This window comes from Carassius auratus, chromosome 5 (genome assembly GCF_003368295.1).
Source record: "Carassius auratus strain Wakin chromosome 5, ASM336829v1, whole genome shotgun sequence".
In the NCBI taxonomy this organism is placed as follows: Eukaryota; Metazoa; Chordata; class Actinopteri; order Cypriniformes; family Cyprinidae; genus Carassius; species Carassius auratus.
This window is the reverse complement of record NC_039247.1, coordinates 25,956,052-25,981,602: the sequence shown is the minus strand read 5'-3', so window position 1 is coordinate 25,981,602 and position 25,551 is coordinate 25,956,052. Positions and strand designations below refer to the sequence as shown.

Below are 25,551 nucleotides of genomic sequence, written 5' to 3'. Positions count from 1 at the left end.
ATAAATCTACCCAGCTTGCTCTCTCTCTCTCTCTCTCTCTCTCTCTCTCTATATATATATGTGTGTTTATTTGGTGCACTTTTAAAATTCTGAATATACTTTGGAACATTCTGAACAATGTTGTAAGACATACCACTTTTATTAAATGCACAGTATTACAAGGAACATTTCCACTGACTGCAGAGAAGCTTCTCACAGGATGCACAAGCATAGAGTACTGACACCTAAAGCCGTGAGAGTTTGAGTCCGCCGGGAGCACACACACACACACACACACATTCACTCACAACCAGTGATCCAGCTTAACAAATAAAAGAAAGGGGAACATAAATGTCAAATTCCAGTTACCTTAACAGCTGCGTTTCACAACGAAATGTCCAGGTTCTATTTCATCCCAAAATATAATACTATATATAATAAATACCAAACTTAATTGACCTTAAATAGGCCTATTTTCTTCTCATGTATTTGTTCTCTTTTGATTTTGGGCTGACCCGGACATTTCTCGACACTTTTTAAGTGAGATACACCCAGTGGAGCATAAAATCTTGCCTTACAAAATAATGCATAAACAGTGTTCCAGTACTCAGTCACAGTTCTTCATTCATATACAATGATAAGAGCTTTCCAGAAATCAAAAGAGGATGGGGCTTCTCTTGGCACTTTCCCCCTGGACATGAATCAACCCTCAGTTAAAAAAACAAAACAAAAAACATTGAATTATTTACTACACAGGGGAAAGGGCTAGTTGATCAATTACAGATAAAATAAAATAATAATAATAATTGCATTGTATTTTTATGATGAACAACCACAGGAAAAAGAACTTGTCACGCATAATAACCTGTATTTACACTCACATATTGCCAGAGGCCCATGAGATGTTTTTCTTCCCTTTATAATGTCACACATTTGACACGATGCCTGTTTGAAACCGAATATATAGAGAGAACATACCATTTATATAGACATCTATTAGAACTGTACAGAATGGATTATAAAGTACGGCTGGCTATTACAACACACAGAATTCTGTATAGCAAAAAAAAACAAAAAAAAGCCATGTTTGATCAATAAAGTCTTCACATAGTCAGTCTGCCACAACACAAGAAAAATTGTTTAGCATAACTGACTGAATACATTTCTCCGATATCTGTAACATTAGCAAATAACCCCCTTCAATGTAAATAACCTCTCTCAGTGCATTTTCTTTTTCCTTTTTTTTTTTTTTTTTTTTGCAGCGCTTACAATTGTAGGGTGAAAACTACAAAAATATGAGCAGTACATCTATAAAGAAAGTGCAAAGCTCTAAGAGGTCACAAGTCACTGCTCAAAAGATCATGACCATAATGACCGACACTTGACTTGATTGGACGCTGTTCGACAACTCGTGAAGTCGGCTGTTAAAAGTAGGTCCTGCCAATGTACTGTTTGGAAAGAATTTGACATCAGTGTACAAAGAATGATTGATCCTGCTCATGTATATTTACAGTGTAATTGCATATATACAGATGCATTCAAAGCAACACATCTCCAGTACTTCACACCCTGAAGAATCAGCAAGTTGGTGCTAAATGTGTTGCTGGGGCCCACAAAGATCCCGCGTCGATCTGAATTGAGAAAAAACATTTTCTCCCACAGAGGAGGACAAGTCGAATACTGTAGCCCTGGATTTAGTCAACAATAATGATAGTCAGGTTGAGAAACTTGACGAGATTTTGTTTTTCGACCGGTCTGGTTTTACAGATACAAGTGAATCGAATATGTACTGTGTGTAATATTCACGTAAGCCCTAAGTATAAACGACAGTATCTGTGACGCTTACCTTTGCAAACACCACTAAGGAAATAATTATAATGGATTCAGAAAGTATTCCGATGTTTTCATTTTTTCAGCAAAATTTTCATGCACACAGATTTTCCATGTTCTGGGTCCATGTGGCGAAATCTACGTGAAGAAATCATGCGAAATTGCTATTGAAATGAGTGGATTTCACCTGTGAAAATTTGCAGAATGGTAAATGTGACCTTCACGTCAATCTAAACTCCCTACCCCTTAACAGATTCAAATTAAGCAATGCCATCCCACCGGTGAAGAAGTGGAGGTGATTTTCAACAGCATGGACTGGGTAACTTATGATCAAGCTGGAAGGAAAACTGAATATAGGGCTATCCTTAATGAAAACCTGGTCCAAAGCACTCCAGACCTCAGACAGGTCCAGTGACTCTAAGCACAGACAAGATAATGCAAGAGTTGTTTAGAGTTGTGTTGAAACACGTTTTAGCATAAGGCTACAGCAAAATGCAAAAAAAAATAATAATGAAAGGGTCTGAATACTCTCTGAATGCAATGTACGATGTCATATAATACTGACAGTTTCAGTCTTTTGTAGTCTAAATGAAGCCTGTTGGTTGGCAGTCGTCCTCCTCTGGTATCTTGTCTGGTGGGGTTGAAACACAGGTTGAATCGGGATGGTCCCTTCATAGGGTCTTCCTGTTGTGACCTCAGGGACAGTCCGACTCGAGTCATTCTCACATGAACATTCACTTCACAGTGCCCACCAAGCCCATCGCTTTGAAACGGCCCACAATACATCACAACAAATCCATCATTGATTATCACATACACATATTATTTAGCAGTTGATACATAAACAGATAATAATGAATAATCCGAGATCAAATGAAATCCAGCTGTTCAGGCAGGCCTGCTGTGTTATGGACAACATCTATGGATATACTTCCCAGGAACAGGTAAGAAAGAAATCTTCAGTCTTCGCAAAGGCAAAGTCCTTCAAATTGCAACATGACAACAATTAAGGGTGCCTACACACTAGTCCGCGCTATGTCAAAGAATGCAGGGAATTCGTCGATTTCGATGCTCCGTTATGTGACCAATAGTGGAGGGAATTTGTACTTGTACTGGCTGGAATGCACTCTGATGTAGGGATCTACTGAGAGTCCCAGGGAACTGGGTCCGGTTGTGCTTTCAGAAATCACTAGTGCGTTTTTTTTTGTTTACACTAGTGCGTTGTCGTTTTTAAAACGGTGTTTTAGAATTAAAACGATCCGCACTGGGCATGCACGTAAAAGTGTAAACAAGAAGTCAGTTGTTAGTCACTGGCAGGTTCAACACTGAGCATGATGGCAACGACGTCTTTGTGTGGACAGATGATGAGGTGGAATTGTTACTCACTAATGATTAAAAGGCGGACGAAAATGTCGATTGGCAATCGAGCCAAAACAAATACAGCGACATGCTCGACGAGACACGATACGGTTACACAGTCATCAAGGATACGCAGAGATCACGTGGGCAGCCACGCCATCGTTTTCAAAAGTCTCCGGTTTGGTCTGTTTACACTGAAACGCAACCCCGGAGTTTTTGATCTAAAACGGGGTCTGCAGCATTTTCATAAGTCTCAGTTTTCGAGTGACGAAAACACCGGAGTACTGTAAACGACAGGCGTAAACGTAGCAAAAGTTATGCGTATTAAAACGAAAACGCACTTGTAAACAGGGCCTCAAACAGTCCTGGTTCTTTCCATCCATTCGTAACCCAAAACCACTTGCTCGATGTAGAGTCGTAGGGATCCTGGAAACTATCTCAGCGTCTCGAGCCGAAGGCAGGGAAATATCCTGGATGAATTATCCAGTCCGGCTCTTTCCACACCCTCTTGCACATTTCAATTAATTAAGCATTCCCTCAAGAGTGTTTTCTAGTGTGTAAGCACCCTAAAGTTAAAAAATGACTCTTACCACTGACTGACACAAGAACAACATCTCTCTCATTGCTCTTCGATCCCCAGTTAGAAAGACAAGTGCTCTTTGAATCCGAACTTCAGCGCATATGGCCAGGGAGCCAAAGAAAGTCTGAGGAAATACTTCAGTGCCACTGCATGGTGACTTCGCCTCTGTGCTGACTCCAAACACCGTGTCCAACCTCAATCCTCTTCCAAAGGAAAAAAAAAGTCTGTCGCTGTGCTTCTATTACAAAGTTTGCACTGAGTAAGATGGGGCGCACAGTCATGTCCAAAAACGCCTTTCATCGACCTCAGCATTAGACATCAAAACTTGGCACAGATTAGTCTAAAATTAGATCAGATGTGTAAAAAAAAAGAAAAAAAGAAACATGAATCTGGCAGTTCCATGATTGTTACTCGATCGTTTGCGGTATAAATAGTATTGCGATTTGCGTAAAGTCTGCCAGAATGTCGCCAGGGCTTTGACAGCGTTGTGCTAATGACTGGGTCCTCATCAAGTCCGAATTCTGTCCATCTCGATAAAACAAATGGTAAAAGTAAAACACACATAAACTCTCCTACACCGAATGACCTTTTTCAAAAAGGTTGTTAAACAAAGGGTCTACATAGTCTCTGACGCATATTTACAACAATTTGTAGACCTTTTGGGGTTTATAGAAAACATAGTGATGCTCGACAGATATGGACATGTCCAGATGTGGAAAGAACTCAAAACTTTAAGGCCTTTAGTCTATGTGGTGAGAAGGCTGAAGCACAAGCCATTTTTATGAACACACACATCTATATTCAATCACTCATTCAAATCGAAACCATCCCTTACTCCTTTTATACCACACATTCACACACACTTTTTCTCGCTAACAATTACACACCCATACTGGCAAACGAATCAGCCCAGGATGTCCAAGTACACAGGCGAGGCCTTGGCCAGGCTCTGGAGCAGGTTGTGGATTTCTTTGATGTTGAGTCTCATGTAGGGCTCCCTCTGCCAGCAGCCCAGCATCAGGTCATACACCTCTTTGGGACAAGTACGAGGTCTCTGCAACACCCGACCCTGTGTGATACACTCGATCACCTGCAGGAGGCAGCAGAAACAGTCCAGAATGACAACCGAACACCGTACGGCTGCATCTGTTTGCCTAGAAAGCCATTTTTACAAGGTAAAAACTGGTTACGACTGGTCTGGTGTGTCTTACCTCGTTGTTTGAGAGCTGGTACCAGGGTTGTTTGCCATATGTGAATATTTCCCAGAGGACCACACCCAAACTCCACACGTCACTCTCTGTGGTGAATCTCCTGTACATGATGCTCTCGGGGGGCATCCAGCGGATGGGCAGCATGGTGTGACCACCCACCTGAGATCAAAGATACAGATGAACACTGATTGGTAGAAGCACATGCACTTATTAAATCCATCTCCTACTATTTCAGTTACTAGTCATTTCAGTACCATTTTAATGCGCAGACTCCATAATGTGCAAAGTAAATAATTTTTAGGGATTATTAGTACCATAATATTAATATTATTAATACGGTAACGTTTTACAATACGGTTTTGTATTAACTAACATGAACAAACAATCTTTGTTTATGTCAGTTGATGAAAATACATTCATTCAATGTTAGTTTGTTAATTCACAGTGGATTACTGTTAACAAACATAATTTAGCTTAGTATATGTTGTATATGTTGATATGAACATCAACTAAGATTAATAAATGCTTTAGAAGTATTGTTCATTCTTAGTTCATGTTAAACTAATGTTAAAGAAACTTATTGTAAAATATCACCGTTTTTAAAAACACTGATTTATTATTGTTAAATATAATCTCTTCCTCTTTTTTTTTTTTTTTTTTTTTTTTCAGATTTCAAAATGAATATTCATTTTTCAAACTGATCATCAGCATTTTCAATGATTTATTTTAGTTTTTGGTGCTCTATTTTTCATTTATTCAAACTGAATAATATAGATAGTACAATTCTGGTCATTTACTGGTCATAATATGAAAATAATTATTGTTTTTTTTTATATTAGTGCATCCCTAATTCTTTTATTCGGCATATTACAGTGTTGCAATGTTCCGTCATCAGCATCTATTAATACACTGATAACAGACATACATTTTTCAAACCGCATTATTTTGCACAAATGGTAGCACTTAATTTTACAGTCCTGTTCCTCATGTACATACTATGTACTTATTATAGTAATTACAATAACTATGTAATAACTAGGTACTAACCCTGAACCTACCCCTAAACCTAACCCTACCCCATGTAGTTACCTTGTGTTACCAGAACTTTCTTAGATAAATACACTGTAAGTACACTATTAGTACATGTTAGTACACGTACTGTAAAATAAAGTGCAACCGAAATATTGGTAGTACTTGTGCAATCTATACAGTACCATCATTTTCTCCATGTGCGCTACCACTCAAAATTTTGTGGTCATTACTTTTTTTTTTTCTTTCTTATTTTAATTGTTATTCAGAAAGGATGCAGCAAAAATAAATCAACTGATACACACACACACACACACACACACACACACACACACATACATATATATATATATAGTACAAGACCCAACAAATGCAGATCCAGCACAGACACACTGCAGCATCGTATAGTGTTAATTGCACAATCCTCAAAAAAAGTCACAAAAATATTATGCAGCACAACTGTGACTCAGAATATTAGAGTGATTTGTGAAGGATCATGTGACACTGAAGACTGGACTAATGGCTGCTGAAAATTCAGCTTTGCATCACAGGAATAAACTGCATCTTGAAATAGATTAAAATAGTTGTCATAATATTTCACAATATTACTGTTTTACTGTATTTTTGATTGAAGAAATGCAGCCTTGGTGAGCATAAAAACTTTCCAAAACATCAAACTATCTTACCAACCCAATGTTTTTAACAGTAGTGTCAATACTGTGTTTGTACTATAGTAATTTCAATAACTGGATGATAATTAGGTTACTAACCTTGAAGCAAATCTTAAACCCAATTACATGCATACTATGAAATAAAGTGCAACCAGAATACCCCCCCCCCCAAAAAAAAAAAACATTCATATTTAATCACCCTTGTGTTGTTTCAGAAGAGTTGGAATATGGACATTTTCTGTGCATACAGCACAATGCTCTGCTCTGCAGTTTATTTTAGCTCAATGAACTTTCCACCTATTCAAGACCAGAAGACTAGTAATTGTGATACTGAAAATCAGTGTATCAGTCTTGTGTAAGTGGGAGACACTTCATCCAACCTCAGGTTGAGCATATGGGTTCTTTACAGCATAAAACGGTGTGTAAAACTAATGCAGTGCCACAATACCATTCTTGCAAAACATTGAACTCATCACCTGACATTGCTCTGCAGGATTCCTGGTGATCATGCAATGGTTTTTTTCTATTGCTATATGGCAGAGGAAGCTGATATTCCTTCATCTCTCTCTCTCACACACACACACACACGCTGCTGACACAGCAGAGTGTTTCCGGCTGTGTTGGCAGCATGCAGGTTTGGGAGAGCCCTTGAGTGTCAGATGGTCTGGGCTTTTTCTGGAAGAACTCGCTGTGGGGAACTGATGGTTTCTGAGGCACTTTCAAATTGACAGTATTTAATCAGCTGTTCAGATGCCTACATTTAAATAGACATAATAAACCATAATAACAGTATATCAGTTATATTATCCATTATGGACATAAACAAACTGCCTTTTGCTTTATTTTCAGTGGTTTCTCAAGAGATTTCCTGTGTTCACCTTCTTGGTTTGAGCAACCGGTGAAAATATATTTTACATATCTGTAATCTTTTCAGATTTGATTCTGAACACTAACAGCTGTAGTGTGTAACTTTTAGTGGCAACAAATGCAATTGCAATATGTTTATTTCAGCTGCACGACATTGCAACTCAAACTGTCTCAAATTATCTCAAAAGTTTTCTTAGAAAACAGTCTTTCCTTTTGTTTGGTGCTTTCTAAGTAATGTAACACCACAAATAGTGGCTTTTTTGCTTTAACACTTAATTAAACCAACAATTTTATTCAACATATTTTCGTTTACTGAAAGAGAATGGTCAATATTCATAAGCAAACATGCATGCAATAAATGCATTCCAGTGCCAAAATTATTTTACTTTGAATCTAAAATGTAAACACATATTCATGATTGATAGATGTTATCACGTACAAATGTTCAATTTAACAACCAGCCGCTGTCTCCTCGATGCATATGGTGGCTAATGCCGTCATAGTGTTTGTTTAAAGGAGTTTACCATCTATATTTCCTATTATATAATAGTTCCATTACTGTATGATATGTAATTTTAATAAAATCCTCCATAATGTAGTTATGCATTCAGATTTCAAATTAGATAAGACAACTGTAGTAGATTTTGGGTTGCCACTGTGATATGGACACTTCCAAGGTGACAGACGCTTACCCTGTAGTAGTCGGTGCTGTACACATCTCTGGACATGCCGAAGTCTCCTATCTTGACAAGCAGGTTCTCTCCCACCAGGCAGTTGCGTGTGGCCAGGTCTCTGTGCACAAAATGCTGGGAGGCCAGATACACCATGCCTGCTGCTATCTGCTGAGCAATGTGCAGCATCTGAGGCTGGGTTAACTCCACCAGCAAACTGTGCTGTCCGTCTGCCATCAGCACCGCATCTGGACCATGAGCCCTGTAAGAGAGAGTACGGGAACAGCATGTGAAAAACTCAGAAAGCAGACAACACACAAACACATTTTGCTTACTGTTTAAAAAGTATAGCTAAAGGACTGTGTGACTAACCATGTAAAGCTATATTCAGCCTTTCAACTTACAGCTTAAAACTTTACAGAATGAACAACTGCTTTTTATTGTGAGCTTTTACTGCTGTAGACATATTTTTGTTTGTCATTAAAAAGCTGTATGACTTTTTCTTCTGCATCATCAGCAGCAGCAGCACACTGCAAGATGACATTTTGAAAAAGTGTCTGTTTATTTGGAGAGGTGTTGTTTTAGACCCCACTAACTTGCACTATGAGAACAAAAGTCATACAGGTTTGGAAAGACATGAGGGTGAATGATAGCAGTTTTTGGTTTGAACTATCTTGGGTGAATTTAACCCAGACCTTGCCTTAAACATCAATGTTTAAAAAAGGTAAACCTGAGAAATCTGTTGAGGTCTCCATGTTTCATATACTCAAACACCATGATGAGAGGGTCGCTTTCTACACACACGCCATAAAACTTGACAATGTGCTCATGCTGCAGGTTGGTCAGGAGCTCGGCCTCTCGGTAGAAGTCTGCTCGCCCACTTTCGCTGGCTTCTTTCAGGGTCTGTGAGATAAAAAAGTGTGCTCTTTTTTTACAGAAATACCTAAAATCTCATTTTGTAGCCAAAACGTAAACTGTTCATATTATATTTTACTTTTTGTTGTGTTAATGCACCATACCTTAACAGCCACCAATATCTTCTCTTGGTCAGGAGACAAGTTGTAGCATTCAGCCAAGAACACTTTCCCAAAAGCCCCTTCTCCAAGCTCTCTCTTTAGCAGAATATTGTGACGCTTTATATGTTGGACGACTGCAAAACAAGGAAAGCTCATAGTTAAAATTAGATTCAGAAAACATTTGAGTGGTGCTTGTTCATACAAAAGCTAGGGCATTGTGTGCATCTGTCAGGGTGTTATTTTGTGGTCACTAAGGGGTACTGAGTGGTTATTTTTTTGAATGTTGCAACGCTATTGTTAGGGTGTTTTAGGTGGCTGCCTGCAGAATATTCTGGTTTTGGGTTCCTCTTTTAATCATATGTGTGTGTGTGTGTGACCCTGGACCACAAAACCCGTGTTAAGTCACTGGGGTATATTTGTAGCAATAGCTAAAAAAAACCATTGTATGGGTTTTGTCTTTTATACCAAAAATCATTAAGATATTAAGCAAAAATCATGTTCCATTAAAATATTTTGTAAATTTACTACTGTAAATATATCAAAACTTATTTTGTGATTAGTAATATACATGGCTAAGAACTTGATTTGGACAACTTTAAAGGTGATTTTCTCAGATTGGGATTTTTTTCACTCTCAGATTTAAGATTTTCAAATAGTTGTATCTCAACCTAATATTAACTTATAATATAAACTATAAATATAAACTTTCCGATTATGTATAAATCTCTCTCTCTCTCTCTGTATATATATATATTGTATATATATATATATATATATATATATATATATACATGGTTCAAAGACAAGATGTTTTCAAATCAAATCAAAATTTCAAATCAAAAGGGATTTTATATACACAGAAAGCATTTTAAAGTAAAGTATCTACTTTAATGTGTCAAATAAGTTTTGTGAAAAATAAAATGTCAAAATTTAGGTGAAATAATGTTCCATTGTCTATTAGCGCAACAGATGTATTTATGTTCAAATTTATGTATTTACATTTCAAACCGATTACCTTCTTGCTTACAAAGATTGGTAAAGATTTTAAATCACAATTAATTAGTATTTTAATGCTACACTGTGATCCTTTAATGTCTTTTAATGTCATCTAATGATTCTTGTTTAAAATATGCCTGACAAGATTTTTGTTATATGGATGAATCACTACTTTTTGCTCAGATATATATATATATATATATATATATATATATATATATATATATATATATATATATATATATATATATATATATATATATATATATATATATATATGTGTGTGTGTCTTTGTGTGTGTGTTATTTATTTTATTATTATTTTTTTTTAACACATAAGTTGTATTAAACTTTCATTGTTTTGATGCTTGGAAACATATATAAATATGTTTATATAGTTTATATTAAGTTGTTATTTTAGTTTAAGTTAACAATTATAAACCCTCATATACATCAGTAGAGTGAGTCATATCATAGAAAGGGCAAGTTATGAAATTTTGATTTAATATAGCTTAGAGGTCAATATATATGTATGCATGGATTAACAATCATAATAACACCAGCAAAAAACTAAATAAACAGGATCAATTTTGCTTTCCCACTGACTTAACCCTAAATGTACCGGATGCGTGCTATAGCAAACACCACTAATAGTCCGTCAGGTGTTGGTAAACTTTACAGATCCTCAAATGTAAATTAATTTCAATGAAAAAAGCTTGCAGATAGATCTGAAGTCCAACAGTGATTAAGTTACACAGCGTCAGCCACCCTTGATATCATCGCCATGGTGATAGAAGGGGAGGTTACTATGACAACTGACCAGTGGCAACCTAGGCTGAAGTCTATTTGGGCAGATGGAGTAGGGCCAGCGACGGCAACTCACAAGTGTCCGATTTCAGTAGGCTGCCGGGGTTGCGGAAGTACTGGGGGTTCTCGATGACTGGAATCTTTGTCATTCCGATAATAACGGCATCTGGGCCCATCTCCGATGAGGACGGCGTGTTGTTGCCGTTGGAAACATGGTGGAGGGGGCTGGCAGAGTCATCGTCATTACTGATGACGGAGGAAGAGCCTGGGAGAGACAGTAATCACAAAATAGAAATAATAGGAATTCACATGAATATACATGCAGTTGTGCTGAAAGCATTGCTATGAGAGAGGAAACAATAACAATGACTTTTATTTATAAGGTGCAACTGATATTGTTGTTAAAATTCATATTATTCTATATTTTTATGGGATACTGTATGTTAAAGCAATAGATGATGTTATCAGCTTTTACTTTCATAATGTGACTTATTTCATAGTAAACCCTTACGAAAGGAAAATATATTTACCAATATATTTCTTAAAATATATTGTGATATATTGTAATATATTATTTTACCTTTTTATTTTCTAATATTTTATATATTTGAATACATTTAATAATATATTGATGATACATATATTATATAATATATTGCAAAATATACAAATGATTGCCGCTTTCAATATATTGCAATATATTGGAAAAAATAAATGTATATGAGAATATATGCCTAATATATTACATGATATTTTCTGAAATACTGCAATATATTTTTGTTTCATAAGGGAAACTAGATATTCAACTAGAAAAAGAAAAATGCAGGCCAGGATTTTTTTATTTGGGTGTTCCAAATCAGAATGTAGACAGACTTGTGCATTTGCTAAAACTTTTGTTAAAACAATGCTTATCAGAAGTACTTACATCTTACAAACACATCTTCAACAGAAGTGAAAAGATAAAGTGGTGCACTTACCTTTCAATCCAAATTTGGAGCTTCTGCCATACTTGAGGAAAACTAACATCAGGATACATCCAGTTAAAGCAACCCCTGCAATTCCAACCACTATATAGACCTAAAATATAAATTATACAGTCATACAGTAAATCTAAAAAATGTATCAAAAAAAGGCGCTTACAAATAGAAATCGCTTGCTTTAACATTGATTGCTTTAAATATGGTCATAAATGGAAACTGTCCAATAATAAATAAATCAGAATATTGCTGGTGAATATCTGTTAAGCTCTGTCAGCAGTATCTGTGGCCTGCTGTCCATTACTACATGAAAAAGAATGTGTCTAGTCTCTCAGTTTGTAAAAACAAACAAAAACAATTTGTGGTTACAAGGAAAGTCTATGGGGAAATATTCATCCATCTCACCTCAACCAAAATGATTTAGACAGCTTTACAGCTCAAATAAACTATTTTTACTGAAGTGCTTAAACAAAAGTACCAGCTTCATATTTCTGCCTTCATTGGCTTCCAGTGTAAGTACAGACTCATGAATGGGTCCAAATAGTTTTCTGTAGAAATCAACAGCAGTCCACAGATGTTGTCCAAAGAGCTTAAGATGTATTTAACTTAAAGTTTTCCTTTAATCAGTACATACCGCTACTTTTTCCTCCGGTGGTGGGGTATCTTTAAAAAAAAAGGCAGATAAAACAAATTGTACTATTGAAAGGATTGCAGTTCAAAACTATAAAAGCCTGAAGGACAAATACATGTAATGTGTGTGTACATGAGTGATAAAGGGAAGAATAAACTTACCTGGACTATATGTTGTGTCTGTGTTACATCATTCAAATGGAAATAAAAATGGAAATGGATTATGCAGAGATAAATAGCATTCTATAAACGTCACAATATTTTTAATGGGGTACAAAGAGCAGCTGGGTGAATCTCATGAAAACCATTCAGAAATTTCCAGGTCACGTGTCAAGAAATAACATTCAGCATTTAGAAAATAAGAGCTTTTTTTAGTACTTTTTTTTTTTTTTTTACTGAACTTTACAATATTGATTTAAAATAAATAATTGCATCCAAATAGGATTTCCATGAGTTCGGTATACAATTAAGAATGAGATATTTTCACATACAGTAATGAAGAATTTGGTGAGAAAATGTGCTTAGTTTTCAAAGAAAAATACTGTCACAATGCAAAAAATCTTCAAGGTCCTAACATATATATATATATATATATATATATATATATATAAAATTATTGTATATTTTTTCTTTTTTTTTTAGGCTGAAGGCTCCTTTATGAAGTTTCATCCAGCTGACTTTGTAATATTTACAATTTTGCTTGCTTTAATTCTCCAAAACAGTGTTTCACAAGACAACTTACCGTAATAAAACATTCCCTCTGCGGAAAACAAAAATATGTTTAGATGTCTGCTCGTACACATTAATAAACAGTCATATTTATAATAAATAAAAACCACAAAAACCCATGCAAGTAAACCCAAGCCCACCTGTCCCTGAGTGGTCCTCATCAGGTGTGTGCATGAAGTGTGCCGTCACGTTTCCCCTGTCCTCTCCGAACTCATTGCTAGCCACCAGCGTGTAGATGCCGTTATGGATATGAGTGGGAATGACCAGCTGCAGACAGCCATGGTACTCCGTATCCGTGATTTCATGGATTTCGGTCCTGATGTACTGCTGCTCCTCCAGCAGCTTCCCCTCGTGGTACCAGTGCAGGTCAGGCCTCGGGTTGCCCATCACAGTGAAAGGGATGCACCAGTCCTGGTTCCTCACGGGCTGATACAGCTGCACGATAGTAGGGGGAACTGACCCAGGAGAAAGAAGAAGGAGCAGAGGAACGAGAGAGAAGGAAAGAGGGGAGGAGGAGAGGAAGTGTAATCACAGGATGTAGCACAGGAGTAAACGAGAGGAACGTGGAAACTTCGCTGTGGTTTGACGAAAGGAAAGTGTTCGACAGCACATGGAATGGAGGGGCAGTATTGAGGGATTCTAGGGTGAGAAATACAAGAGAATGATAAGAAATGAAGAGGCTTACCTTAATATTACAAAACTACACGAAGAAACATGCAATGCATAACTAAAAGTAAAATGGATAAAAGGGTTGACAAAGGTTGTTAACTGATTTGTCGCTGACAGGTGGAGACGAAACGTTATGTGAGCATAACATATAGAAGTGTAATGTACATATAAAAAAGTAACTGAATTGTTAAAGGAGTAAATCACAAAAAAAAAAATCAAAATTCTTATTGTTCAAAACTATATGCAGCAACATTTCCAAACTGCTCCTCATGATGAATTGAGCCATGTTTGATGTCAATGAAGTCAAAAGTCATTGATTCTCAATTATATTATTATTATATTAGTTTGAAAACCATGATAAAAAAGGTTTTGTGTAAAAGTCTTTACTCTGTCATTCATAAATGAACATGAAAACAACTTAATGTTTTCTTGCTGAATGAAAGTGCTGGATGTTAATTGATTTAAATAAATAAATAAAGTCTTACTGACTCTGTATTGTGTTTTGCTGTATGAAAAAGACCGGTTTGGACCCCTAAACAATTGTTTTTGTGTTCCGGGTATGACAAAAAATGACACGAGGGTGAGTAAACTATCTTCACTTATTTTATTACTAACTACCCCTTTAACTACACAAAATAAAACAGGTATATTCAACTCAAAGACTCAAAGCTTACCATTAAGAAAGAGGGAAAAGTTTTTGCAACAATGTGAGTTTTGTCAGGCCCAGTAGACTAATGGGATAGCTCGAGGGGAAACTTTCTGAATCTTAAGCATGTGGCACATTTTCAAATGTATCTTGAACTCTTAAGAAGCTTCTAATAGTTCAACCAACCGGGAAAGCAGCTAACCTCGACGCATTCCCATTCAGTTTGAACTCCTACTAGTTTGTCAGAATGACCAAACTCAAAAATCACAGGAAAAGGATGGTAATATTAATCATTACAATGTTTTTGAATGTGACTGCTCAATGGCATGAATCATTAGTTGAGCTTCTAGGAGGATGTCAATTGCGTCTTTGATGAACAGACACATTCCACCTCCAAAATAATACATTGTGGGGAAATGATCAGTTCAGTGATTTTTACTTAAAGTATCAAGTTTGGACGCACTCAGGTTAAACTTCTATTCTTTATGGTTTTAAAGGCACTTGTTTCAAAATTTGTTTTACATACAAAATAATCTATACCTACATATCAGTCTCTCTTCTATATATAAGTATAGTTATATATATATATTTTTTTTAATCTATTGGAACAGATTGTGAAGAAAAGACTACTAGTGTCCTTAAATAAGGTTTAAAATTAGGATGCGCCTCATGATTTGGTTGAGGGAAGCCCAGAGTGTGCAGAGCTGTATACAGTTGGGTGGTGACTTTTAAACTCAGATACTAGTTTTGTAAAGCATTTTTGCTTCCATCTGTATTATTTCGTAGTTTCGATGACTTTAGAATTATTCTTAAACGTGGAAAGTCATAAAAATGTCTGATTAAATCCTACATTCAATAATATTGTTTATTGCGGTAGTGTGAATATTCTATTTATTTTGTAATTGTTCATTGTTCATTGTTCAGAGTTCTATATTTTCATGATCATGTTGGTAAATATGAACCAGATTTGTTAAATTCAGTAAACTAGGATTGTATTATATATGGGAACATAACGACATGTTCTACCAAGTAACCTGTTACACTATTGCAGAACTCAAAAATTATCTAATTATTTTACATTGTTAATTTTTATAGAAGTAATGAAGTGTTTATCTGAACATTTATCATGGTCCTAAGGGACTACACACTCTGGGAACCTCTCGCTTTTGTTGGAGAGGAAATCTTTGGGCTTTTATTAGTTGCTAAACTGTGTTTTAGTTGTTTCACCTTGAATAGTCTTCCTTCATTGTATTCAAAGATGAGGGTGTCTCACAACCTGTCCAAATCCAGATTGCTTCTATCAAGTGACAGATGGGTTTGCACTAAAATACAATAAGTTTTATTGGCCACAAAACCTTTGATATCCTACTAATTCATGATTATATGGATTATACATTTTATTTTTTGGTGTGTTGTGCGATTAGTGGTGGACAGTAACAAAGAATTGTACTCTTTTAAGTATATTTTTGTAGTATTTAATTTTTTAATTAGTTTTACTTTGATGTATTATAGCATAATTTATTGACCATTTACTTCACTACATTTCAGAGTATTTAAAAAAAAAAAAAATGCTCAGAGATCCAAGAGTGATGTCCAATTCACGAATAATGAATAGTTGATTATTTTATTTTTATTTTATTTTTTTTAAGTCAGTTGAACAACTTCACAATTCACAATGAATGATTCATTTCTGTAATTGACTGATCCATATGCAATGGTTAATAACTCTGATTTAATGATCTGGTCCGAGCAAGTCTAAAAAGCTAACAAATCACTGTTCTGGTCTTGTGAGACTCAAAATAAGCCAAGAACTGAGAGTATTATGATCCTACTAATAATTCATAATAATGTCAGACTGAGCTCTAACCTATTTTAGGTCTATTATATCGGAGTGGCTGGCACATTAGACCCCTATCTCTTAAAATAGGTTTTTTGAGCATGAGGATGAAGCACATTAAATTGCAAAAAATAAAAAATAATTAATATTATAATATAATAATAATAATAATATTAATAATAATAATAATAGGTAGTCCTTGCAGCTCGGAAATTCAAAAGGAGTGCATATACATTTATAAGTATGTAAGTATAGAGAAATATTTAATAATCTTTAAATCAAGCAAAGTATTTGTGTACTTTGTCCACCACTGATCATGAGCCACCAATTTGTGCTTGGATTGGAATGAACCTTAACTTGGGGTTCATTCTGTCAAAGCAATGCAAATCAAATCCACACAACACATTGTGATTTCTTACAAAGAATGTTGAGAAGGACTGAAGCCTCAGTCTGGCCCACAATGTTCTCAGCACTACAGGTGAGCTCTCGGCCGTTGTCATCAGGTGAAAGTCCACTTAGAGTCAGAATAGACTGCAGCTCCATTTTGTGAGAAATCTGTAAGAAAAAAACACAGCTCTGATCTGATCTGATTGTGTTTAAAAGTATTTGCCATGCAAAACTCGGTACCATGATGCTAGGCTGTTCTGGGTGGCTGCCAGGGCATTGCTACTGTATGCATGCATGTGCTAGTGTACTCTAGGTCATTTCTAAGTCATTACCTACTTGACCAAAGTCAAAAAAGGTCCTCACTTTCTAATATTCTGGTACACTGAATAAAATTAAACTTTTGGATCAACAAAATAAACTCTAACTTGTCACAGCCTATATATATATAAATTCTCGAATTGGGTTCCAATCCCCAATTTTTTTTAACCCAAAAATAAAAAGTAAAAAGATTATTTATTAAAAAGGCCATACTTTACATGTTTTCTTTAGACATAACCCAAAATGCCAGTGTTAGGTCAATATAATGTTTTATGGGCCTTTTACAACTTAATTTCACCATAAACAAAACCTAAATTACCTAATATGAAAGTAGAAAAAGAAACACCAGAAAATGTATAAAACCCAATGTGTGTTCTGCACATTCACATACTGTTTAATACTATATTTGTATTTAATTATAATAGTATTTATTGTATTTAAACATAGTGTTATTTGCTCTTATATAAAACATTATTTTAATTGAATAAAAATCCACTTTTAAAGAAATGACGTAATTTCACTTTTTTTTCCAGACATGACTTTTTGTTCTTTCTTCAAAGTAAATCTATGGGATTCATCTTCTCATTTTATTGGCTGCCAAGAAAAAAATATTGCTTGTAAAATCGTTAGCCCAAACTGTGTGGGTTGCCATACTCAGGGTTAGGATTAACGAAGTTAGTGTTGCATGCCTTAGGGCCCTATCATACACCCGACACAATGCGACGCAAGGCGCAGTGCAAGTGTGTTTGCTAGTTTCAGTCCGGTGCCCTGTATTCCACCATGTAAATAGTGACCCACCATGGCTTGAGCGCATCTCGCACTTAAAGGGAATGGGAGATGACACTCTGATTGGTGTATTGAATGTTATGCCCATTACTTATTAAGAGGATAGGGACAACCCATTCCAAAAATTCGCCCCGGTGCACGGACAGTTTTTCTGTCATTAAAATAACAAAAGTGGATTTGGACACGCCCTGAGTGCACCTGCGCCATGCGCTTTACACTTTGTGTTTAGATTGTTAAAATAGGGCCCCAAGTCTTCTTTTATTATGTACTAGCACCAAACATCCCAGGTGAACAAAGTGCTATTAACTGAAGCTGAATAACCCATGATCTTATTCTACACCTCAGTGTATGTAATCTGTCATACAGGCTGTTGTTTTCACCGTCGGTGAAGGCTCCTTTAATGTAGTAGTATAGTGAGCATTTTAAATATTAATGGAAACAATGCTGGCTAGAGTCAAGCATCTGTAGTTTCAGCCCTGTGATCAATCATGATATTTGAAAGCACATTATAAGATACTATAGAGAGTTTAAAAAGTGTTTAAGTGTCTTTAATGTGTAAAACTGGTGTAAGGAGTAGAGAGGTTAAAACTGATGTGAAGATGGCAGATATATATATATATATATATATATAGAGAGAGAATAGAATAGAATACTAGCATTATCACATTACATAAGTGCATCTAGTTATAATCTCTGAAATAGAAAAGTTAAGCTTTTTTCCCACAAAACTTAATTACTCATTTAATATTTTTATTAAATAATAATAATAATAATAATAATAAATATAAAAATAGAGAAATTAAAGGGTTTTTCACCCAAAAATTAACATTCTGTGATCAATCATTAACTCTCATGTCATTCTAAAGATTTTCTTTCAACTATAAAAAAAAGTTAAGAAGAAATTTTTAATGAATCCTGATAAACTGATTAATTTAGCCATTTACTCACACATAAAACATACATAGATAACATCAAAGAAGGCGTGTGAGTACCAGTGAGGTTTGTTCTTGTGCTAGAGCTAGATTGCGTCAGGATTATGGAGCTTGGGTGCGTTTTCCAAAAGCTTCGTTAGCTAACTATGGAAGTTAGTTCCATTGTAATCTATTGGTAATGACAGAACTTGTGACCATAGTTGCTTTTTGGAAATGCACTCCTGTTTTGCCACTGTTTCTGTTCTGATGTTCCCTTATTTGGTCATGTTCCTGTCCTTGTTTAGTTTAATTATGTGTTTTCCCAATTATCCTGTGTATTTAACCCCAGTCTGTGCAGTCTGTGTTTGTCGGGTCTACATTGTCATGGGTGTGTGTTCCCCTTGTTTAGATTATATCAATGAAGTCCATTTCACTCATTCATCCCGAATTCCTCCTCCTCCTCCTGCTGGAGCAGGGGGACAGATCTCTTGAGGACCATACGAGACTGTTCCGGCTGTTAGCTAACAACACCAGCTACCAGGATGACATGCTCTGTGCGTTCTGTGATGCACGTTTAAACACCAAGAGCAGAGCGCCATCCTCCGAAGATGGTCCTCGAGAGGAGTTTGCCACCTTTGTGGAGTGGATACTGACGAAAAACATGTACCTGCTTACCATCAGTTCTGAGGAGGATCTCGCAAGAATCACTCCCAACCCAGAGCCCAGCTCACCATCTCCCCACAGTACGGAGCATCAGCCCGAGCCCCCCGATGATGGAGAGTCAATTCCCAGCTCGATCAATGAGCCAGCACAAAGCTGAGTGACTGAGAGGAGGATCGCCCCCGACGTTGAAGCCCGTTCACACTACTTGAGGGTGAGCTGATTATACATCTGGGACTGCTGGACTTCGAGGGGAACCTCACAGACTGGGAAACGGAGCTGGAAGCCGATTTGCCCCCCTCTCCTCCCTCATTCCTCTGAGCCCTTTGTCACCCCTATTTCCAAGTTAAGCCCAGAGAGGACTCCCATTCCTGAGTTCAGCCCTGAAAGCCCGGAGGCTTACAAATGCCACCCTCCCACCAACTCCTGTCTTCTTCTCCGCTGTCATCTGGCAGCCCCTCTACTCGCACTAAGCCCACCATCTGCATGGTGCAAGCCCCGCGGGTCTGTCATCCTCCAGCGTCGCCATGGCTGATGAATCCCTCAACTCCGAACTCTACCTTGGCCTGTAGACCAAGCGGTCCCACCTCGGATCCTAGCTCCCTCACCTCCGCCATTGCCCATAAGTTCACTGTCTCTACCGGGCACCTCCACTTGGTCTGTCATCGAAAATCCGTCGCCTCGGGACTCCACTCCTCTGGCTGCACCATGGTCCTCCTGCTCTGTCAGGCTCCTCCATCCCTTCAGCTCCTCCTCAGTCCTCTGTTGCTCCAGCTCCACTGCAGATTTCTGGTTGCCTGCCTCCGCTTCATTCACCAGAGCGATCTGTTCTGCCTTGGTCCTCCGGATCCTCCCTGTCGCCCTGGCTCATAGGCTCTACGTCTCCGCCTCGGGCTCCTCCGCCACCTGCTCCGTCATCATTGGCTGGCCCCCTGGAGTTGGTAGCCATCTCTCCTCCATGGCTCCTCCATCCATCAGCTCTACTGTGGCCTGGGTATACCCTGGCTCCTCCTGTTTCCTTCTTGGCTCTTCCTTGGACTCGGGTCTTCGTCCTCCTCCCAAGTTCCCACCCATGCCTCCCTTTGTTGTTGTTGCCTTCGGCACGAGGACAGGTGGAGGTGTGATATGTCAGGATTATGGACCTGTTTTGCCCGTTTCTGCTCTAGTGTTCCCTTATTCGGTCAACTTCCTGTCCTCGTTTAGTTTAATTAGTCATTCCATGCACCTGTGTTTTCCAAATCATCCTGTGTATTTAGCCCCAGTCTGTGCAGTCTGTGTTTGTCGGGTCTACATTATCATGTGTGTGTGTGTGTCTCCAGCCGCATCATGTGTGAGTTCCCCCCGTTTGGATTATATTAAAGAAGTCTATTTCACTGATCCACGTCTCTGAGTTCTTCCCTCCAGCACAGCCGCGACAATGTGCGTTAATCAATGTTTATATATTAATAAAAGCCTACATTAAATCTGTTCATTAAATAAAGTGATTGTGTGTCTTCTGAAGACTGAAGACTAACCCACTTGATTCATAGGGATTACTTTTAATCTTTATCTTATCTCTTTATGAACTTTTGAAACATCATAGTTTTGCTGAAATTAACTTTCATTGGAAAGACAGAAAGCTCTTAGATTTCATAAAAATATGTATTTTGTGTTTTTCGAAAATGAATATCGTATTAGACTGAATTGTATTGTTGTGGGATACAGTGTTCTGCACAGTGGGTTTTGTTTAAACACTGCACATTTCAGCAAATGTAGCAGGTCAACCACATGTTCTTAACCTCCGGCCATATTTTGCATGCACAAAATATGAATACTGCAGAAACAGCAAGAGCACTATGTATATGCTCAATATACATATATACAATAACAATATGCTCTTCTGAACTAGCTTTCTACTTAAAAGGTGAACAGGGTGTTACCTCATGGCTGGTTGAGAGAGGAGGGTGATCGCTGGAGTTTAAGCTCCAGGAGAGCTCAGGGGTCGGGGCTCCAGACACACTACACATCACTGTAGCATCACTTCCTGCCATTTGATTGACAACAGCAGGGATAACCTCGACACGTGGATACTCTGAAATAATGACAGAATTTTCATGTTTCTGAGAACGATTCTTTTAATACTTCTTACTGCAAATTGTGTGACTTAGAGCCAAGTTAAATATAATATAGTTTAAGTTTCATTACCGCATAATTTAAGAGTGAGTCTAGAGAGGGCTTTTGCTCTTCCTCCTTCCTGTAGACACTGCAACCCCTCTCTCTCACTGTCATCCAACCAGACTTTGATCCAGATGTTCTTACATTCACATTGCAAAGGGTTCCCAGAGAGCAACCTAAAGCATATGCAGACAGACTTCAGGAACAGAAAGATGTTTTCTATGTATGCTGTACAAACAGAGCTCTGTACATAAGAGTAAGAATTTTTACTCACAAAGTCGACAAGTTTGAATTACGAAGTGCTCTCCAAGAGAGTGTTGATAAATTATTGTCTCTGAGATTCCTACAGATAGAGAACAGAAGAAGACTCAATTTAATTAAAGAATAGCAGTATAGAACATTAAAATATTGAAAAAGACTCACAGATATTGAAGTTTGGAATTGTTGAAGAAGGCCATCGTAGATATATATGTCAGGTGAGTATTGGTCACTGTTCTGTGTGAGACAGAATATGTTCATATAAGTTCTGCTGTTTCATTAAGTTTCATTAGCATTTAGCATGACCTTACATCAGATACTCACAAATTCCTGAGATTTGAGTAGAACTTCATATGGTCCTCGTTGATTGTAAGTAGCCTTTTTTGATTTGAGATGTATCTGTGAAATGGAAAGGAATGATTAGTTAGAGTAGGCACATAAATACAGAGTACTGTGATAAAATACCATCCAAAGTTTGGGGTCGGTGACATTTTTTGATGTTTTGCAAGAAGTCTCATGCTCACCAATGCTGCATTTACTTTATCAAATCTATACAGTTAAAACGTTGTGAAATATTATACACATTATATAAATATTATAACAATGTAATTGAACATTTTATTTATTTCTGGGAAGGTAAGGCTGAACACGATCCTTCAGAAATCATTCCAATTTGCTAAATTGGTGCCCAATAAATATTTGTTATTATTATAAATGTTGATTACAGTTGTGCTGCTTAATATAATCATGATACATATTCTCTACACAGAAAGTTCAAAGAATAGAAAGTCACAAAGTTTTTATTGACACAATTGCATGAATCCTTCCTGAAAAAAAGGAACTGATTAAATTGATTGGTTATGCAAAAAATGAAAAAAAAAAAAAAACACCGCAACATTTACATAGTATGTTTTTCCAAAGTACTTCAAGTGATGCTTTCATAGCACTTTCTATTTAGAGTTTCAGTGATAATACATATCAAATAGACTGTGTTTTCAGCGAAGGCTAAAACAGACGCACAGTAATTCGAAATTCCTTTATCGAACCGTCACCATGTGAACAAGTTAATAAAGGTGCGCGTGAAAAAGCCATGATTTCACTACAGCGCGCACATGCCTAGAGTGGGTCCGGTGAGCCGTTGTCGTGGAAACGGAGTGACATATTTGCGTAGGCGCCGATGCCTATTGCTCTGCGGACACGTTAGACTACTCCCCGACTCACCTATACAAACCGATTCAAAAAATAATGTCCGCGTAAAACTTAATTGCATTTGTAAATAACAGCAGTTTATTAGCGTATCACTCACGGCAGGCATTTTTTTTTCCAAGACCGAGCCATTTGACGGTCTCGGCTCGTCTGTCAGTGCAACCTAATGCAGGCACTCGAGCAGATCAGATCATCAGTTCACTATGAAGCGGACGCTGTAGCTTCTGCGATATGCATCTAATTGCGTTATGTGGTCAATTTATACATTTAGGTGTAAGCCGATAGTGTTGCCTGTTTTTTTTCCCCTCTTCTGGTAGCCTACAGAAAGTCAGATGAGGTGAGTCAGCAGCCGCACAAAATTCCTCTCCGAGTGACCGTTTTCATAAAAAGACGCTTTATACGTGCTATAACGCCAACTTATTGCTTATTACCGTGGCCCCCACCCTTTACAACCGCTCTCATCCTCTCTCTCACACACACGACACATAATGTCTGTTGCATTGTCATGCAATGCTCTTGTTTGATGTCAAGAGCTCACATGCAATCGCACGCCCCGAATTATCGTAGCGCACTCCACGGATGTTCATAACGGTGGCAGGTTGTGGATGTCAGGGAATAGCGGTGCACTAAACTTATTTTGGCCCTCGACGAATTGAGGAATCTACCCACACACTCCTCACGCGCACACGCTCACAAACACGCGCGTGTTTTTTTCACGCATCCGTGAAGCTGGGAGCAGGTCTCCCGGTTTATTTCTCCACTAAAACACTCCACTTACATATCCGTAATGTTCTCCATGTCGGACTCCGGCACCAAGACAGGGAAATCCTCGATGCCTGGTTCTTGATCGATACACGAGATCCTCGAGGCATTGCAAAAGCACGACACAGGACAAGCAGAGCTGAGCCTCAGCAGCCCGAATAAAACCCCACACAACCCCCAGCGAGCCATTCCTTGAACCATAGCAGGTCTAGCGCGGTGCATTCGGCGTCGTGTAACGTCTTATAGTATTTTCAGCAATTCCGAGATGAGACGCCGCTGCTGTGGGATGCGCAAAGACGTTGTGCGCGACGCGAGACTGTCATGGATTGGCCTTATCTGGTCTCCTTAGAAAAGGTGATAACGCAGCGGGGAAATGTTCGCTTGCCAATATGTAGCGCTATCCGGGCTTCGCTTCTTCCAGACGCGGTCGGTCGTAAAAACGTGTGGCCGCAGGCTGTGTGTGTCTACGGGCTGCGGTGGTGACGCTGACGTCTCACATTCAGCGCTGGGTAAGAAAACAAGCGAGACGGTGCGCGTGTGCGCGCGTGTGAAGAGGCAGCAGCGCGTACCTGCAAGCGCCTATTGATTACCGACCGCATCTCCCTCAGCCATCGCTGTAATTACATGTGGAGGGGGACGTTAAAGATGCTCTCAGCGATGCCATATCGGCAATAATTGATCACCTGTGCTGTCAATGGGGCGATCTTTGGTGGCAGATGTATGTTGACAGGAATGGGGATGCTCGATATAGGCTGTATAAAAGATTGTTTTTCTATCGTGTCATTTGGGAAATTACTTGATGTTTTTCTTTTTCTTTTTTTCCCCCCCAATTAAATCTGAGCTGCCCGTGTTGCTTTTCCATCGTGCCCTTTTTTCAACAATACCACAAGTTCATGAATAGCCATCACCGGAGTGTGACGTGCTGTTTGACGCACAAGATGGGCTGCATCTAGAAAAATAATTACTAAACAAAAATGCCTGGATGTTTTTGTACTGGTTATACCAGTCTCGCATTCCAGTCGCAGTGTAGTCTATGTGAAAGTAGACACACTTATATTGGTAATAATCTAAATATTACTTCAGGGTGTTTACCGATTAATCAGTCTGTTTGAAGGGAACAGTGATGGATTCGGAAAATACGCCTTTGAATCTCACAATTGAGAGAAGTTAGAGGCCACCTGCTCGAGATTCCACGCGTTATGTAAACATTTTGATTTCATTTCAGCACGAGTTTACTAAAGGGCCTTGGTTTTAGGAAATCACTACAGCACAAGCCAAAAGGATGAGGTGAAATGTGACGAACTGTTTTATTTTTACCACGAGAGGGCGGCAAAGGCAACACATTTTTTATCACGGTCAATATGAGCCACTATCACGCAATTAACTATTTATTTGATTGTCCTTTTACACATAAGAGAATGTTATTATAAACAAGCCGGCTGGCAGCTGACAGGATTACCTAGTTAGTCATATCCGTTAATGTCTGTTTGACTGGGTTTCGTATTTTTCTTTTAAAAAATCCGTTAATGTCTGTTTGACTGGGTTTCGTATTTTTCTTTAAGAAATCGGCCCTATGCGAAAAACTTGAGAGGTTGTATAATTATCG

At 37.9% G+C, this 25,551-nt stretch overlaps 2 protein-coding genes across 2 annotated transcripts in view; one reads left to right on the top strand and one right to left on the bottom strand.

Moving 5' to 3' along the window:
- The window catches only part of kcmf1 (potassium channel modulatory factor 1), a 34,308-nt gene extending 32,003 nt beyond the window's left edge, over positions 1 to 2,305 (top strand). The window contains exon 8 of the transcript XR_003283554.1: positions 1,242 to 2,305. The gene's annotated coding sequence lies outside the window, so the exon portion shown is untranslated. The remainder of the gene's footprint in view (positions 1 to 1,241) is intronic.
- Positions 386 to 24,787, bottom strand: LOC113084010 (BDNF/NT-3 growth factors receptor-like). Its single transcript, XM_026254757.1, has 18 exons — positions 23,962 to 24,787; positions 22,302 to 22,376; positions 22,143 to 22,214; positions 21,994 to 22,062; positions 21,750 to 21,895; positions 21,485 to 21,636; positions 16,923 to 17,058; positions 13,492 to 13,806; positions 13,365 to 13,382; positions 12,785 to 12,802; positions 12,627 to 12,655; positions 11,993 to 12,092; positions 11,092 to 11,280; positions 9,217 to 9,347; positions 8,928 to 9,100; positions 8,219 to 8,459; positions 4,960 to 5,118; positions 386 to 4,838 (listed from the first exon to the last, which is right to left on the bottom strand). Exons 1-18 carry the CDS (start codon positions 24,165 to 24,167, stop codon positions 4,653 to 4,655), a joined length of 2,415 nt encoding a protein of 804 aa, XP_026110542.1. The 5' UTR covers positions 24,168 to 24,787; the 3' UTR covers positions 386 to 4,652.
- Positions 24,788 to 25,551: the final 764 nt, after the last annotated feature.

Excerpts from the sequence above, each read along its gene's own strand:
- LOC113084010 (XM_026254757.1), bottom strand. The coding sequence starts at position 24,167 with ATGCACCGCGCTAGACCTGCTATGGTTCAAGGAATGGCTCGCTGGGGG. Across the intron at positions 9,101-9,216 it reads AGATATTGGTGGCTGTTAAG|ACCCTGAAAGAAGCCAGCGA; the intron begins GTATGGTGCATT and ends TTTATCTCACAG. Across the intron at positions 5,119-8,218 it reads ACAGCACCGACTACTACAGG|GTGGGTGGTCACACCATGCT; the intron begins GTAAGCGTCTGT and ends CTTTGATCTCAG.